General features: G+C 47.6%; 1 protein-coding gene across 1 annotated transcript in view; it reads left to right on the top strand.

Annotated features, from left to right (window-relative positions):
• The window catches only part of ARFGEF2 (ARF guanine nucleotide exchange factor 2), a 2106550-nt gene that overhangs the window by 1143148 nt on the left and 944779 nt on the right, over window positions 1-18623 (top strand). The window contains exon 22 of the mRNA XM_069651280.1: window positions 9698-9839. Within this exon, the coding sequence (XP_069507381.1) occupies window positions 9698-9839 (142 nt within the window). The remainder of the gene's footprint in view (window positions 1-9697; window positions 9840-18623) is intronic.

The raw sequence follows: 18623 nt of genomic DNA, 5'->3' as shown, positions 1-18623 counted from the left end.
TTTTGGCTTATAAGTATTAGATTGTTCCCAATATTCTTTTTCTGTGCAGTTTGTGCATTGTTTAGTTGTAATAGTCTATGTAGCACTGAGGCCCGAGGCTTTCCATAGTTTTGCTTGTTAACAGTAGAAGGAGGATTAATTTGAGCGATGTTGTCAGATTGTATGTTGTACAGTATATCCACATTCCCACAGCAATCCTTTTGTTCTACTGCAAAGTGCTTGGATTGCTCAAGGTTTGGTAACTGATTAACCAAAGTAGGTCCCATTGGGATCCTACAGGGATATTTTGAATCTGCCTGGAAGAGTAGAACATTTAATGGGATTGGCCATGAATAGGGCAGGCAACTGATTTTTCAATTTTTTTGTGTGGATCTTCCAACGTCAAAAAGGTATCGGCTGCACCTTGTTGAAGTGATTGGATCCGAAGGGACATAAAGGATTATCACTGGAGGCGCAATAGATTGGTTGTCTTGGCGCTTGTTAACTATAAACACATTTTTACTTTTTGGTCTATTGGATTGCCTCCTCACTGCTACCAGTTTTCATGTAACTTTAGGCCTTGGGGGAAGGATCCAGGATTGAATAAAAGAGCATGAATGACCTCTGGGTTGCTATAAAGGGGGAGCTGCAATTGGTTTTTTCTAGTTATTTTTTTCTAAATGGAATTGCATTTTTAGGTGATTTTGTTGAGTTTCTTTAGAAAAAATGATGAATATCGGTTTACCCTCAACCATATATCATTATTAGAATTGTGCAATGCAATGGCATCTAGCATTTTATCAGAATCTACGAAAGCACAATTAGAGTTCCCTGATTTTACTCTTTCAGCAAGCAATTCATTTGAGATGGCATTGTTAGGGTTGCACTCATTTATACTATGACATTCAGCTGTAATAGCATCAGCATTCTTGTTGGGTTCTTTAGCCGGAGCATTTCACAAATCTCTTTCATTCCTGTTTGGTTCACACGCCATTGGTGTTATAGGAGAAGTATTAACACTGTCAGTTTGAGTCAGAGTATTCGTGGGAATTTTGACACTCCAGTAGTTGTTTTATCATTGCATTCTATTTCCCCACCTTAGTGACCAAACTCTCATACAGCTTAGCCAGCGAAAAGAATGCAGTATTCATTGCTTGCAATGATAACTCAGCAAAAGGTAACACAGCAGCCACAATAGCATCACCTGAATGACCATCCACTGACCCAAATTTTCTCAGAGTAGGTTGAGCATAGGAGAGTGAATTAGTAGAACAATCATGCATCAAACCAGAGAACATCACTGGGGATTGGTATCACTAAAACAGAGAGAGTTCGACATCATTCCAGCTTCAGGGTTACGGCTAGGAGGTCGACATTATTGCTATGGCCAATCCCGAGGGCGATCATCCAGATATCTCTAAGGGCGTTTCAGGGGCACCACCCAGAGTAGCGTCAGAAAATAATGAGCTCTGGGCACAATCTTCATCTCTATGTACACATGAGGCCACGTTTACATCTTTTCTATTTCCCATGAAATCCTGCAAATCATTTACCCCAGCATATTGAATATCCGGTAAACCCACCAATAAAGAATCAGATGGAGTGCACTGATTGATCGGTATTACCGCAATCCTTCCCATGTCATCATTCTGTGGGTAACTGGATTCTTTCATGTTTGCGGGTGGATCAGTTAACACAAGAAAAGGAGAGAGACATGGATAACATTTTCTAATATCATTCATAAGCGCCATAGCTTTCGCACGCACTGATATACTCACACTGCGAACCAGTTTGTGTGCGTAGATTATTTAGGTGTTACATTAGCATTCTCAATAGCGCAATTTTGTCAGGAGACGGAATGGCAGTGCTCAGCGTATACATAGGTGGCATGTAAATAAACAAAAATAATCACAGCGCTCCCTTAAACACATTGAGTGCCGCTTAATGCAATTAGTCAAAATAGAGCCAAAATGCTCTACCTCACCATGTCACGGTCCACGCCTCCAGCCCTATCAGCGATATCAGCACACCTAGAACAGCGCACTTCGAAAATGCGCATGCGCGCGAAAATCATGTGCATTCCAGGTAATATGGTTTTTGGGTAAAAAAGGGTGGTTCTCTTGGAGCAAACAATGCAAAAACAATGGGACAAGGTTTAGCTGTAGTTTACCGTCCACACAAAGGTCACTCCATACACATTAGGCTCCTTAAGAGTCCATTCCGTGACTTAGTCCAGTCGCAGATAAAGCACTGCAGTTTTGCACACGGAGTTTGGGTGTAAAGTTGAAAGCTGGGATTGAAGCTGTGACATCCAGCGATATCAGCAAACTTAGAATATTGCAGTTCGAAAATGTGCGCGCGCGAAAAGTGCATGCCTTCCAAGTAATGTGGTTTCTGGGTGAAGTGGGTGGTCCTCTTGGAGCAAACACGTGACTGTTATGTCCGTATTGCATGTGCGCATGTGCTAGCCCCGTTGTGGTGGCGCATGCGCGTAAGAAATAAAGACGGCCCGCGAGGCAGTTGCCGCCGGGACCTTGGAACGATCAGACGTGCGTGTCCGAGTCTCATTATATGCGTATGCTTTGGTTCTAGTACAGGGCAGCCCGAGGCACGGGAAGCCCCATCACACTGGCGACGAGGCGGGACACGAGGAGAAAAACGCCCGACACATACAATCGTGTTGTTATGGGTATTTCATCTCACGTGCGCCACGATCCTCACACGAGTGACGGCGGCCATTTTGTTTATGGTGTTTAAGGCGGTTGCGGCCTGCAAGGGTGCTCGTGCGCTGTCTAAACACTGAGGTAGACAATCCCTGAATGTTTGGACGTTCTGCAGTCTCCCTACGTCTGACATAGATATAGCCAGGTTTGCGGCCTCTAGCACGGTCTGAGGTGCCTGTGCGACCTGTGAACATGACGGACAACGACGGAGAGGCCTCTGGAGCAGTGAGGGAGGTGAGAAGGCAGTATGGCTCATTGCAACCAATGCAAGATTTTGACACCTTGGGGCCCTCCCTCGAAACTAGGCCCGAGATGGCTCCTCTGGATAAAAAAACTGGACATGTTTTTCGCCGCCACCTGAGAAACAGATGATGATGCCAAAGTGGCGACGCTGTTGTACTCGGCGGGCACAGAGGTACTGCGCATATGAGTCTCTCACCCTACCGGTGGTAAACTATGATGCGGTCAAAACCGTGCTAAGGGATCATTTTATCCCCTTATCTAACGTAGACTTTGACAGGTTTGTCATGTGTGGAGAAAAGCCACACGATGAGGAGACATTAGATCAATTCTGTGCACGTTTGAGACAGCTAGCCACCACGTGCAGATGGACGGATGCTGATTTAATGGTCCGACACCAACTGATCCAAGGGTGTAGCTCAGGGAAACTGCAGAGGCAGGTTTTGAGAGAACCAGGCATGTCGCTGGCATAGATTTTAGACAGTGGAAGGGTTTACGAACTTGCCGAGAGTAGAGGAGCTAAAATGGACGCTGCCGCACGCCCAGGCAAGCTCGAGGAAGCTTTTGTGGTTGGGAGACAGTCCCAGACAAAGTCGAGGTGGAACCAAAAGAGGCAGGAACCGACATCTCCTCAAAGCAATACGGTCATCTGTCAGTATTGTGGATACGATTTGCCACATTCGGAAGACTGTCCAGCCAAATCGAGGACCTGCGTAAGATGTAACACACCCGGGCACTATGCCCGGATGTGCAGAGCGGCTGCCCCAGTTGCCACACAGCGGGGACACGCAAGGGTAAGCGGTGGATGTAGGAAACAACGAAGTGTCGCTGCAGTGGAACAGGATGTCCAAACACCCAACATCGCAGAGGAGGAGGAAGAGGATGAAGAAGTCTTTTTCATTTCAAGTTTGGTGACCGGGGCGAGAAAACGAAGACAACCGATGTGTGTGGTCAACATTCAAGGAGTCCCTACGCAGGTACTAATAGACACTGGTGCCTCAGTATGCGTGTTGGCTACCAAACACTACGAGGCCCTCCCAGGCCCCCCTACATTGGACCATTCGAGGGAGAAGATTTTCACGTTCGGGGGTGACACTCCCCTGCCAATCAAAGGGTTGTTTGTAGCTCCTGTAGCCCGGGAAGGAAAGACAATCAAGACAAGGTTCTTCGTCACAGACGTCAGCCCGCGGTCCCTGTTGAGTTGTGCGGCCTCGGAAGCATTAGATCTGGTCCATTTTGCGTGTGCAGTTTATCAAGGTGATGTAGACTCACTTTTGGAGAAATTCGAGAGTACGTTTCAAGGGATTGGTCGACCAAAAGCGGAACCAGTGCGGCTGCACATAGATGAAACGATCCGCCCAATAGCATTGAAACACAGACGAATTCCATTCCATCTTCGGTCCCAGTTTGAAGAGGAACTCAAAGCACTGATCGATATGGATATCATTGAAAGGGTGGAAGGGCCGACTCAGTGGGTCTCGCCAATCGTGGTGGCACCTAAGCCCAAACAACCGGGCAAGGTTCGCATCTGCGTAGACATGCGGTTGCGCAATGCGGCCATCAAGAGAGAACGCCACCTGACCCCCACTATAGATGATATCAGTGAACTGCAGGGTGGCAGGATATTCTCAAAACTTGATTTAAGAGCAGGATATCACCAGCTGGAGTTACATCCGGACTCGAGGTACATTACTACTTTCACAACGCACAAGGGTCTGTACCAGTTTAATAGCCTCTGCTTTGGGATTTCCTCCGCAGCTGAGATGTTTCAGAATGCCATCAGGGGTGCCCTGGCGGGTCTAAGGGGAGTAATAAATATGAGTGACGATATCTTGGTCTTTGCCACCACACATGCCGAACACCTGAAGCGTCTAGAAGCAACCCTGCAGAGGCTGAAAGATCTTGGACTTAATTTACACCGGGAAAAATGTGAATTTTTCAGAGATCGCATTGGGTTTTTTGGCTTTGTGTTTCATGGCAATGGTGTATCCCTGGATCCGGACAAAGTCAGAGACATCCGTGAGGCTGCACCCCCCCCAATCGCCGACAGAAGTCTGCAGTTTTCTGGGGATGGTGAATTACTGCGGTCGCTTCATCAAGGGTTTGGCGTCCCTCTCTGAACCCCTTTGGGCCCTCACGAAAAATGACGCTGTTTGGGTCTTGGGCACCAAGGAACAAGATGCGTTCGATGTAATAAAGAAGGCATTGTCAGATCAAGACACAGTGGCGTATTTTGATCCTGTGGCCGAGTCCGAGGTGGTTGTAGACGCCAGTCCGGTGGGCTTGGGAGCTGTGCTGATGCAGAAAGACGCGAGAGGCGAGATGCTACCTATCGCATATGCGAGTAAAGCCCTCACGGAGACTGAACGTCGCTACTCTCAGATAGAGAAAGAGGCCCTGGCCATTTTATGGGGCTGCAGACATTTCAGGTTGTACATTCTTGGGAAACCAGTAAACTGTCATCACGGATCACAAACCGCTTCTTCCAATCCTAGCGGGTGTATCCTCAAAACCTCCTCCCAGGATAGAACGGTGGATGCTGGCCCTCATTGAATATGGGGTCAAATTGGTGTACCGACCGGGGACGAACAATCCAGCAGACTACTTGTCTCGTCATCCTAACGGGGAGAGGGAAGGTGATCAGGGGGATGTGGCAGAGTGCAAAGAATTCGTACATAATGTCGTGGCAGTTTCCATGCTGGTGGCGTTGGACAGTAATCAGATGGCACAGGAGTCGGCAGACGACGAGGTGTTCAAAATCATCAGAGCTGCAATTCAGAGCGGCGATTGGAGAAGCGTTCTGCAGAATAATACAAGGAGGGAGGACAGAGCCCAGCGAGATCTTCAGGCACTGCGGAAAATCCGTGATGAACTCTTCACTTCAGAAGATGGGTTGCTACTAAGAGGCCGGCAAATTGTGGTTCCCTGGTCGCTAAGAGCCCGAGTCATAGAACTGGCGCACACCGGACATCAGGGAGTGGCGAAGACGAAGGCGAGGCTGCGCACAAAGGTCTGGTTCCCAGATCTGGAAACCCTAGTTGAACGGCATATAAAAGGGTGCTTGTCGTGCCAGGCAGCCAGCCCCGTAGAAAGAGCACCCCCTATAAATTCAATGTAATGAAGCGAGAAGCCGTGGGGCACAGTACACGTTGACGTTGGGTCAACCGGGAGGGGCATGTACTTTTTAGTGGCAGTAGACCAATGGTCGAGGTATCCAGAGGTGGAACTAGTTGACTCACACGCCACAGATCACATGATCCTTGCGTTGGAAAAGATGTTTGCCACGCATGGTCTCCCTGAAATCCTCTGCTCGGACAATGGGCCACCATTCACTGGGAACCAATTTGCACAGTATCTGAGAGAACGGGGCATACAACATTGGAAGGTGTCGCCGCTGTGTCCCAGGGCGAATGTGGAGGCCGAAGGGCTCATGAGGACCATTAATAAGGTATTTTGAATAGCGGCCAACAGTGGAGTGGAACTGAAGAGAACCCTATTTGAGTTTCTTCGAGAATATAGATCGACACCGCATCAGTCCACCCGCGTGGCTCCGGCCAAGGCTATGTTTGGGACATGTCTGTGGGGCCTCCTACCGGAGGTGGAAGGTCGTGGGCCGGGGATCATAGACAATGACCGGGTAAGAAGGGAACGAGAAGCCCACAATGCCAAGGAGAACGAAAGGAGAGGACTGCGAGAAAAGGACATAGCGGTTGGAGACTCGGTACTGGTACGCAACCGCAAGCCAGAGGGGATACCATCACTGCCATATGAACCCCAACCGTGGTTAGTCACCCACGTCAAAAGATCTATGATCACTGCGGCGAATGCACGAGGAACCATCACCCGCAACCAGTCCTCCTTCAAAAGATTTGACAGTTGGCTTCCTGAAGCTGATCCTACGAGGTCTATGCAGCAGGTGGAAGATGCAGAAGTACCAGAGGATGACCAATCCTTGGATCCACCACCGACAGTCGGGACCCCACCGCTCAGCTCGCAGGCGGAAAGGCGGTACCCGGCGCGACAAGGCCGTGCCATACCTGTTCGGCTCAAAGACTACATTCTAGATTCAGGCGACTGAACAGGTGACTGTCCGTGGCCCAAGAGACGCTATCCGGAAAGTTAACGTTTGTAACGTTTGTGGTGTACCTGTGAATGTATTGCAGTTGTAAGTTGTTTTTGTTTAAAGAAAAGAAGGGATGTTATGTCCGTATTGCATGTGCGCATGTGCTAGCCTTGTTGTGGTGGCGCATGCGCGTAAGAAATAAAGACGGCCCGCGAGGCAGTTGCCGCTGGGACCTTGGAACGATCAGACGTGCGTGTCTGAGTCTCATTATATGCGTATGCTTTGGTTCTAGTACAGGGCGGCCCGAGGCACGGGAAGCCCCATCACAGTGACTTAGTCCACTACAGTCACAGGGAAAGCACTGCAGTTTCGCACAGAGAGCTCGGCTGTGAAGTTGAAATCTGGGATTGAAGCAGTCCCATCCAGCGATATCAGCACACTTAGAACAGTGCCTGAAGTCAAGAGTATGTTGGGGTCCGGCTTCACCCACTTATAGAACATCCACTCCGGCTCTTTAATGTTTATATACACCCACTGTGTAACATTCTTGACCAGGTAGGAGGCCAGGGTCACAGATTATGCTGACGATAGGCAGCTATTGATAGAACTAAGCAGCGATCATGTCGAGAATATTAGAAAAATCCAAGGTATTTACATACTGGTGAAAGACTGGATGACGTCTGGACTAATGTTTTCTAAATTTAACTATAGATTGTCACTGTATTAAATTGCAGGACAAAGTCATTATAGTTGTTCTTTTATAACGCGCTTAATACCGGAGATTGGTTTCTAAGCACAGCATCAGGATTCAAAACTGTGTTGAACTGCTTTGTCTTGCTTCCAAGACAAGCGCGTTGCCCATGAGCTATCCCCCATCACCAAACACGGTGTAGTTCTGGACCCCTCCCTTGGTGCAGATACTCAAGTGGATAGCATAGTAAAAAAGTGCCAGTACCACGCTAGATTGAGATTCGTGAAACTATATGTTACAAATAAGAATTGCCAAATTATAGTACGGGCAACTATTCTATTATGCCTAGATTAGATTGTTGCAATGTGCTCCTGTGTGGAGCTAATAAAAGCTGCATAAACAAACTTCAAATACTTCAAAATGACGCAGTGCGCATTATCAAGAACATCCCTAGGAGGAAACAACGTTACTACTGTTAAAAAAGAACTTCACTTGTTACCGTTTGCATCCAGGATCCTTTTCAAGGTTATTACCTTGACACACAAATGCTTATTTGGTTCTGCACCTTTATATCTTAAGGAAAGCCTTGTTTTGCAACCACAAGGGAGAGTTACCAGGTCCAGTGACCCGTTTCGGTTTATATGCCCTAGGGCCAAAAGAATAAGTGGGAATAAACATTCCTTCCCCGCACAGGCTGCAGCTGCCTGGAATAGGCTGCTTGTTGAGAGGGAAAGGAACTTCCTAATTTTTTGCGAACGGTTAAAGACTATATTTAATTGAGGCCGCTCCGCCTGTGATATGATTCTCTCAGTTGAACATGTTTGTTACCATGTTTTGTTGTATGTTCCATCAATGTGTGCCCTGATGCCTGTGGCGCGTAAGAAATAAATACATAAAATAATATACAAAAGAAAATGTAACCGCAATCAGTTGTATTTGAACATGGGTCTCCAGTCTTTAAGGTTTGGCACATCGCTACAAGACCAAACAGGGCTTACAGTTTAAATGCACAACTTTTACAATTAGCCTGAAATTAAATATATATATGATTGTAGGGTAAGTATAAAATTTGTACATCACACAAAAAGTTTGGTTTGTTCTTGTGGTTAAGTGCCAAAAATCTAGAAAAGTATTCAGTTGGGCATCTAAATTGCATTAATAAACCTCAAATAATTAGAAAATCAGATCTGTTTTGCATTCCTTTTTTTTATAAAGGAAATGCTGTGTACACAGCAGTGTAGTGAAATTCTATCGGACTAGGAATATCAGATAACACCACTTAACTGTAACAGTTAATACACCTTTGGCTTTCTGTGTAAATTTGATTTTTCGAAGCAGGGTATATGTAAGGGAAAGCATAAATAGTAACGTGTGAAAGACAGTAATGATAAATTAAGATGCTAGTGCATTACGTACATATGGTGGTAATAGTTTAGCAGGGATTGTGAATTAGGCTCTGGTTCTGAAGCAAATACGAAGGCAGGCCATGGTCTAAATATGGTGAGACTGCATGCGCTGGCTGCCCTGTATGTGAAAAAAACAATACCAGTATTAGGGTGCAGGGATAGTAAATTGGCAACGGGATTGGGTGGCCTTGCGATTATGGTATTGTCTACCTGTGATATCCTTTTCCCTTTGTGATGTATAATAAAATGTGAACTTTGGTAATACCCAGTCCCCTCACTCTATTGGAAGTATTGAATGCTGAATTGCCCCCTACTTTCATATTTGCACAGCAAAGCTGCAAATTCATGCTCCAGTTTAATAAAGAAACGGTGAAAGGGCACTGCACAGAGATGAGCACCCCAGAAGCATGATGCTTTTTATTATATTGCACCTGCCAATCAATGTTAAGGGAAAACACTGTATTCTACTCAACAGATTACTGCAATTAAGTTGAAACATTTTCTTAATATCTGCTCCCAGTTCAGTTACTATATGTCTTGCAGTATGGGGAGTCTTTTATGAACGTTAGATTAAATATACTTTTTAAAATTTCAGATCTTAAAATGTATCAGTCAGCTGGAACTAGCGCAGTTGATAGGCACTGGAGTAAAAACTCGATATTTATCAGGAACTGGGCGTGAGAAAGAAGGTGTCATCAGAAGCTACACATTAGGAGGGGAAGAATTCATGGGACTGGGTAAGTGTATGTTTTCTTGCATTAACCTAACCCAAGCATAATCTAAGCATCGTGTTTATTCATGAAATTAAATTAATGAATAACTGACTTGTTGCCTTCTATGTGAATTAAAGTGAACCGGTGCAGCAAGTATTTCGCTTTTATTTTCACTTAATGTAGTTATAATTTGCAATGAATCGCACCATAGTCATATGTGCAGCTTTGATTATTTAAGAAGATTAAATATAAAATGGTGTGATGTTAAGCAAGTTCACGAAGGACACAGACTGTAAGGATATTCAGAATGAAGGTGTGTTACTCCATGATACCCTGAGTTATGTGTCTGGTCACTTTTCTGTTGTATACGGTAGTAATGCCACCCCCATATAAGATAAGCAACCTCTTGTGGATTGTCGGTAAATTCTTAGAAGCAATTGTAATCTCCCTGCTTAGCGGGAAGACATTCAGTATTCTTATGTTTAAGCAGGTAAATATGGAGAGGCAATGTCACAACCACCCTTCAATACCCTATGCACATCACAGAAATCCCATTATGCCTTTATAAAGAAGGTCTATCAAGGTTCCCCTCTTTTCTGATTGGTACACTCCTCCCTGAGGTGTATTTCCACAACCATCCAACTGCATGAATAATACTGCTTAGTTTGTCTTCTGCCAGAACCTAGAGGTCTATGTGGAGTTGGCCATTGGGAAATCAAATCTAGTTTACGGGATGCACTGTTACTGTCATATAGCTTTTCTATATTTAGTTATGAAGTCCTACATTTATGTACATTCCTGGTGCTCATCTGGCAGGCCCTTGGCTACCCGGACCTATCACATGTATAGAAAACTGCCCATTATTGACAATGTGGATCCCATTGGTACTCTGTACAGATTACCCTTCCAAGTAATTATTAAAGAAATTCAGAAACCATTCGCTACAATTCATTTCATGAATTTAACATTCATCATAATCGATTTGTTACTACCATATTTTTAAATCTCATGTAAATTGAATAAGCTTTTGCAAAGAAATGATTTTGACAACCAATCCATCCAGCACATACAAACTGATCCCTTCATCAATAATATGTCAACAATTTCATTGATACAATTGGTCAACAGTTTTCCTTTACCCCTTAACTGCTGAGGGTTTTCCCCTGCTAACATAAGGGACAGCCTGGGGTCGGGCAGGACATGAATGGCTGAAATAATACTGTATACGAGGGGGTTGTCCTGTCTTCAAAACATTTAAAGCTGCAGTAATTATTTAAACCTCCAGAAACAGCCAGTAAGACATTGAACACATTTGTGTTACTAAAAAAGGAATGATCCAATCTCTGGAATTTAGCTACTGTTGCCTTTTTTAATGTGGCTACACATGTAGATTTTCAAAAGGAGAATAAACAATACAATTCAAATAATACAAGTAACAAAGTTCTAAAGTACTATGTGAAAACAAATCAAAAAGCAAATAATCAGTTGTAAAGCGTGTTCTCACATAAGCATAATTTGGCTAAATATTACTTCATATTAGTCCAAAATTATGTGCACACATTACAAATATAATAGATGCAGTGAGCATTACAAATGCAACTGATTTATACCAAACAGTCCCCTCCCAATGCTGAGCCCTTTTTTGGTGATTTCGATATGTCGCCATTCAATCCCTTGTAATGTTCTTGTTACATGTGCTATCTCAGCCAAACCGGACCCCGTTTCTTACCACATGTAGGCGGTCATAACGCCACCAAGGAATCCTAGTTTCCTTTAAGGGGGTGAGAGAAAATGACAAAAAAGAGAGCAACTTTTGTTTTTTTTCAGAAAATGCCAATAAAATAATGTACAAAGAAGCCTGTGGTCTTTTCCTTGCTAGAGCTAGGAACAAATAATTTGCTGTTCTTGGAAGCCTGGAAAATGGAAAATTTAGAACAGTTGGGTGGAAACAAAAGAAAATTGCAAGTTACTCACCATAGTGACCAACGCACTCTTAGTCCTTAGTCCCCTTTCCTCCATACTGTACGGGCGTCTCTTACTAGGGACGGGAGACAGAACCTTTTTCACCAGAAAAACCTTCTTCCCCCCTTTAAATTTAGAGGCGCGCGTGAGTAACTTTGTAATTGATTACTCTTACGTCCCGTCCCCTTTCCTCCACATTGTATGGGCGATTACAACTGAATGTAGCCCCAGGGTCGAGAGGAGACCCTCCTTAAGCAAGCAAGTTCCTTAGAACCGCCCGTCCGAAGGCCACGTCCAACTCATACCCGGGATCCAAACAGTAATGCTTACAGAAAGCCGGAGGGGTTGCCCAAGTAGCTGCCTTGCTTATGACCTGCCACGGAACCTGCCGCTGGAAGGTGATGGCCGTGGCCTTTTCTCTGACCGTGTGAATGTGCATGTTAGCTGGCAGCGGCTTGCGCTGCCCATCATAGGCCTCCTTGATGGCCGCAACCATCCATCTTGCAATAGATGCCTTGGATGCATGATAACCGACTTGCGGAAGCCCTTGGTCCTATCCAGATAGAATTTCAGAGCGTGTCTGACATCCAGACAGTGTAAGACTCTCTGAGCCTCATCCTTGAGGTCCGTGAAGAAAGTAGGCAATACTATTTCCTCGTTCAGATGGAAAGCGGAGGGTACCTTAGGTAGGAACGCTGGGTGAGTCCATAGGACCACCTTGTCCTTGTGGAAAGTGGTATAGGGCTACGAAGCCACCATCGCCTGGATCTCGCTGACTCTGCGAGTGGAGGCGAGTCCTACTAGCATAGCTGATTTGATGGTGACCAGCCTGATGTCCGCAGACGCCATTGGTTCGAAGCATTTGTGCGCCAAGGCACCCAACACCACATTGAGGTCCCACACCAAGTGTGGCCTCTTGTACGGGTAAAACCTGGACAAGCCCGTCAGATGTTTCGTATCTACTGGGTTGGAAGAGAAGACCTCCTCCTCCGAATTCCTGTAGGCCCCTATGGCTTTCAGATAGGTGCGACATGTGTCCACCTGTACGCCTGAATGGGCAAGGTGTGGCGAGAATGAAAGCACATCGTCCAGCGTGCACGTTTGGGCGTCGATCTCCTTAGACTCTGACCAGTGACAGAACCTGCTCCATTTACTCTTGTATTGGCTCCTAGATGCCTTGCTAATAGCGCCCTGGATGATCTCCAAGTTAGCCCGAGATAGGCTCAGGTGCTTGAGGGTGACCTGCTCAGTAGCCCTGCTGCGAGAGCTAATTTCTGAGGAGAGGGGTGGAGAACCCTGCCCCTCTGCTGGGACAGGAGAGGTGCTGGGCCCAGCAGGGGTGAATGGGTGGTCTGTGGCTTTCCAGAGTGGCTCCCCATCCCTCTAGGGAGGAGTTTGTCATAATGCTGACCCGCAGAGCCAGCTGTCTGAAGGGCCTGCCGGTCTGCAGATTGCAGTCCTTGGACCACCACGTGAGGTCGGAGTGGAGAGAAGGCGGTATGCTGACCAGCTCCGCTTGGGAGCCCTTCTCCTGATTCCATGAGGATGTGAAGTGCAGCTGCACTCTGCTCATCCGGAGCCTCGTGTGCGGGACGGCCAAGAGGATTGCTGCCATGATACCCAGTGGGTGCTGGTACCACCAAGCCAAAGTCGCTGATCTGGTAAGGAAGTGCGTAGAGGCCCCCTTGATCACCGTAATCTTGTCTTCCGAGGGAAAAACCTTCTCCGAACTGGTATCCCAGATGAAGCCCAGGAAGGCGAGAAACTGTGTGGGCTGCCGCTGAGACTTGTTGAGGCTGATGGTAAACCCCAGATCGTGGAGTATACTCACAAGTGCAGAGGAAGTGTGGACCACCCCCTCCGGGGATCTCGCCCTGAGGAGCCAGTCGTCTAGGTACGGGTAGACATGGTGCCCCTAGGCCCTGAGGAGGGCTGCCACTGTATTCATGAGCCTGCCTGGTGAATACCCTGGGGGCTGAGTTGAGGCCAAATGGTAGCACCTTGTACTGGAAATGACAGCCCATGATCCTGAAGCATAGAAAGGAGCGGTGGGGCTGCCAAAACGGTATGTGTAGGTAGGCGTCCTTCAGATTCAGGGAGCACATCAAATCTCCCTTGTCTAGTGTCTCTGCAAAAAGTGCTGGCGTAACCATGTTGAATTTTTGAAGAGGGAGGAAGAGGTTGGGGGTGGATAGGTCCAGCACAACTCTCAGGGCAGCCTGGTTCTTCTTTTGTATGGCGAAAATCCTGCAATAGAAGCCTAAGCCCCTCTGGGAGGCTGGTACATCTTCCACTGCCTGGCTCTCGACGAGCGCCCGGATCTCCACCAACAGAGTTGCCGTCCCAATCTGTGGCAGGGGAGGAAAGAGGAGAGTGAGGTATGAGCAGGCAGCGGTACCCCGTGGATACTACAGAGGATCAAAGGCGCCGCAACGTTCTTTATGCCAGAAATGCACGTGAAAGGCTAGCCTGCCCCCCACTGGAGACACATTAACCAGGAGGGACGTGTCATGCCTTTTTATTCTCTGAGGCTGCTAATGAGGAGGGGGATTGGAAGAAACCCTTGCTCCCTGCGCCCCCTTTATTGTTGCTTGCTCCGGTGCTGACTTGGCGAACATTCAGGTTGCCTCATCCTCCAATCCTGGAAGCCCCGGAACCCACCAAACACCCGCCCCTTGTCACAGCATTGATGCAACGGGGCGTTCCCTTCGTCAAAATAGATAGACTTTGTAGTCTGCAAGCTGTTCTTCTTTTTATCTAATTCCTAGTCGGTGGTAGAATGGAAGAGGTCACTACCCTCGAATGGAAGGTCCAATAAGCTATCCTGGACATCGGGGTTAAACTTAGCCCGAAGCCAGGCCAATCCTTCTCATGTCCGTGGTGATGCAGATGGCCCGGCAAGAGGTATCGATGTGGGCTACTGTGGACTCCATGATGTCCTCCGCTACCAGCCTAGATTCTCTTAGACCCGCCTTGAAGCGTGCCTGGCCTGCACCGGAAGTCTTTTTCCCGCCACAACCTCTGGTTAGCGGCTGCCAGCATTGCATCCGCGTTGGCCTGACACAGGTGCAGGGAGGCATTAGAGTACAGCTTCTTCCTGTACGCCTGCAAGATTCTCTCCTCCTTGCCTAGCAGGGACGAGGTGGCCAAGGATGACTGAGGCTTTGAGTAGAGTGACGCTGCAGCAATCACAGAAGACTGTGGCTGGGGGTCCGTTGATAACAAGGATGTATCCCCCTCCATCTGTCTATACTTTGTATTGAGGCGCCAATTGACAGGTTGAGCCTAGTGAGGCTTGAGCCACCCCTTCTTGGCCAGAGCCACAACGTCTTTCTGCATCGGGATACCCATCTTGGTAGGGGGTCATAGGGTGAGGACTTCTGCCAGGACCCCCTCCTCGGGCTGCTCGACCTCAGGTTGAGGAATGCCCAAATATTCTGCCAAACCTGAAAGCCCGTTGTGGAAGGCCTTCACTGACGACGGCATATCAGGGTCGTCCTCCTAATCGGTGTCCACCAGGGTGTCCGACTGGTCCGTAGCGGGTGGTGGATTGCTGGGAGCCATGGGCTGCGGTGTGGAGACCGGAGCCGGAGACTGCTGCAGAGGCTGGTGTGGGACCGCCTGTACTGTGGGAGGCAGAGGAGCTGGAATCGGAGGAACCGGCAGGGGCAGCAGGGTCTGCGCTGGGGCATGTGTGAGCTTTGGGTGGGGGGAATGACTATGGGTGCTGGTAGAGTGACCGGAGTGAACAAGTCCCTGACTGCATCCCAGCGCCTTAAGTGGCGCTGCAAATTGAACCGGGGCTCATCTAGGGGGTGTGGCCTAATGGCAGGGGTCCTGCTGGCCTGTTAGGCACGCCCCCTTGACGAGCCCTGGCTCAATGGGCTACTGGCACCCCTTCCAGGCAGCATTTTGTAGAGATCAGCACCCTCTCCCCATGGGGGAGAGGGTGCTGATTTCTGCATTTATATTCTATAGGCTTGCCTGGCGGGGGACAGCGCCTCGCCTATTCAGCCTTGATGGTGGCGCTGCCCCTCGACAGCTGGGGATGGGCAGCGTCACCATTAAGGCTGAGGCCACTGAAAGCAGAGGCCCTTTTCTTAAAGACAAACTCCCGCAAATCGGCGGGAGCTTCAGTATTTAGAAAGCAAGGCCTCTCCTTCTTGCGGCCTCAGGTTTTCTCCATAATGGTGGCGCTGGCCCACAGGCATCTCTTGATTAAAGGGATGCCTCGCAGATGCCGGCCCACTTAAAGCCCTGCTGCATCCCTTAGGATGGCCCCCATCTGGGGGTTTGCATTAGTCCCAAGAATCTTTCGAAGAATCCACCTTCGGAGACCGAAGAGGAGGCAGGAGATATTGACTGAGTGGCTGGGGGCTGCTGTGGCCGGAGCAAACTCATTCTAGGTTGCAGGGGGAATCTGCCTAGTGCTACCGATAGATATACTGTAGGCCACATAACTGGTTGACAAGTCTCCCCTTCAAACTCGTTCACCCGCCTGCTCTGTTCCTAGGAGTGGCATCGGACGAGCGGCCATGTTGTATGGCACGGCAGCCATTTTGTCAGGCTGCGTCCCACATGCCAGACTCGTTGTGCATTGCCCTCTGGGCACGGCCTCGCCCAAGACTCTTGCTTTTGGAACCTTAGGCCTATCCCGCACCTCAGGTCTATGCCCGGGTGGCGAATCTCCCTCAGCATTGTCGCTGGTAGTGCAGCGTGAAGGTGCCCCCTCGGACATGGAGCTGGTACTAGGGCGTAGCCCCTCTGGTGTAGACCAGGTAGAAGAACCTTGCGGTCCCTCAGCACTGATACCGGTAGGGTCCACAGACCCCTCGGCCGTAAGGACGGTAGCTGTGTTAGCCTGAGTGCGTGTGCTGGTAACAGAACCTGAGGGATTCCTCCAGCTTGGGCAAGTCCTCGGGAAAGAGTCACCCCGGGGTGCGATGGAAAATAATGGCCCTCCCTTGGGCCTCGATCTCTGCTTGACTAACTTCTACAAGTCCTCTGAAGGCGATCCTTCGAAGAGCTCCCTCCACCTAGGTAGCCTGGTTTTCAGTGCGTGCAGAGTCCGAGTCGCACGCAGTACAGCCTTCCCAGCTGTGGTCGGGGCCAGGGCAGTGGAGGCAAAGAGATTGTGGGTGAGATGTAGGAAAGAGCCCCTCACAGGCTGGACACCTCCTGCAGTCCGCTGAAATCGACATGCGCTGGGGTGAAGCGTGACCCGGAGGAACAAGTTCCTAGATGACAAAGAAAGGCAAAAAGAAAAGAATCCGGGGAAGAGCGTGTGGAATTACATTGCAAGGCCAAATCCAGGAGTGCTGGTAAAATCGGCCTGTTCCCGTTGATGCGGAAAAGGGGACTGGGGCGTGGCACTGGTGGGTGGAGTCGGGGGAGACCGCATTATCCCAGGGCCGCACCCCCGCGCGCCTTTAAATTTAAAGAGGAAGAAGGTTTTTCTGGTGAAAAAGGTTACAGTATGGAGGAAAGGGGACAGGACATAAGAGTATATATTTTTTATAAGGTTACCATCAGTTTTGGGAGAGTTAGGCTTTTTTCCCTTTTTTCCTAGAGGAAATGCGTGGACGGAATGGAAGAGGGTAGGAAAGCTGAATAAGAAGACAAAGGCATACATTTCTGAAAAGTAGACAAAATTCAAAGATTAGGAAGGGGTCATTTGCCAGGTCAGGCAACAACCATGTAGGTAAAATTCCCATAGTTGGGGGGAAAAATTGCAAAAATTACTGAAAAAAGGTTATATACTGGACATGTTTGGACCTGTAAATTAATGGATTCTATGAATATTGAGAAAAGCAATGCACTGGTACATTCCCCCGACTCTTCTAGTTAGCAAACCACACATTTTTCGTAATGTTTCACAAAACATGCAATAACACAAGCCAAAAACGAAGCCATGGTACACATGATTTTTATGCCTTTGGCCTAAACAAACGTACTTAGCATGTGAAAATAAGGAAAACAAATGTGGTGAAGAATAGCAAGCATACATTTTTTTTGAAAGAGCACAGGAAGACCTTTTGATAAAATAGGTGACTTGTGTAGGTTACAAAAGCATACAGTGCCTAAAGCAGCGACTAAATGTAGGTTACATTTGGGAAATGAAAGGGTTGTGTAACAAAGTGCAGTAGCAAATGTGTGAACACGTTATCAAAACCAAGAGAAAACAACAAATGTCCTACATTCCCACAGGTGTCCTGACGAAAACGCTACCTCACATGTGTGGGTGCACGTAACGCTTACCTGAAACTCTGCGGGAACGCCCTTGGAGAACTCCTTACCAACTTCAGAGAACAATCATTTCTGTAGAAAGACAATAAAAAATAACCATCCTTAACAATGGCTCCCTAATGAATTCTACTCCACTGAGACTATATATGTATGAGGTAACTCAATAGTTCCTCAGGCTTACCTTAGTTTCTATTTTTGTGAGCTCTCCATCCTGTATTCACACAGGGGTGCTTGTCCTGAAGAGTGGTGACGATGTAGTGCCAGATAACTAATTAAATGGGAAAGGCAAATGTAGGCAGAACAGGTTTGTGGTGAAAAAATAAGAAAACAGTAATAGTAGCCTGTTGTGGCAAGCACTGGCTGTGGCAAACAAAATTACTAATTAAAGTAGTTCCTAAACATGATGGAACAACTGTATGCACCTAGTAGTACCTCTACCATGTATAATGAATGAATGACCACAACAGGATTTATGAATATAACAACGGTGGCTCGAGGTAAACTACACACTATAAATCACTAAACCCTGTTCAAAAGAACTAAAGCGGCTATATAATTGGCGTGCGTGTGCGACAATCGTGTCAAAACTTGGCAGTGAGA

Source organism: Ambystoma mexicanum, chromosome 3p (assembly GCF_040938575.1).
Source record: "Ambystoma mexicanum isolate Mex_15411 chromosome 3p, UKY_AmexF1_1, whole genome shotgun sequence".
Classification (NCBI taxonomy): Eukaryota; Metazoa; Chordata; class Amphibia; order Caudata; family Ambystomatidae; genus Ambystoma; species Ambystoma mexicanum.
This window is presented reverse-complemented; position numbering and strand designations above follow the sequence as displayed.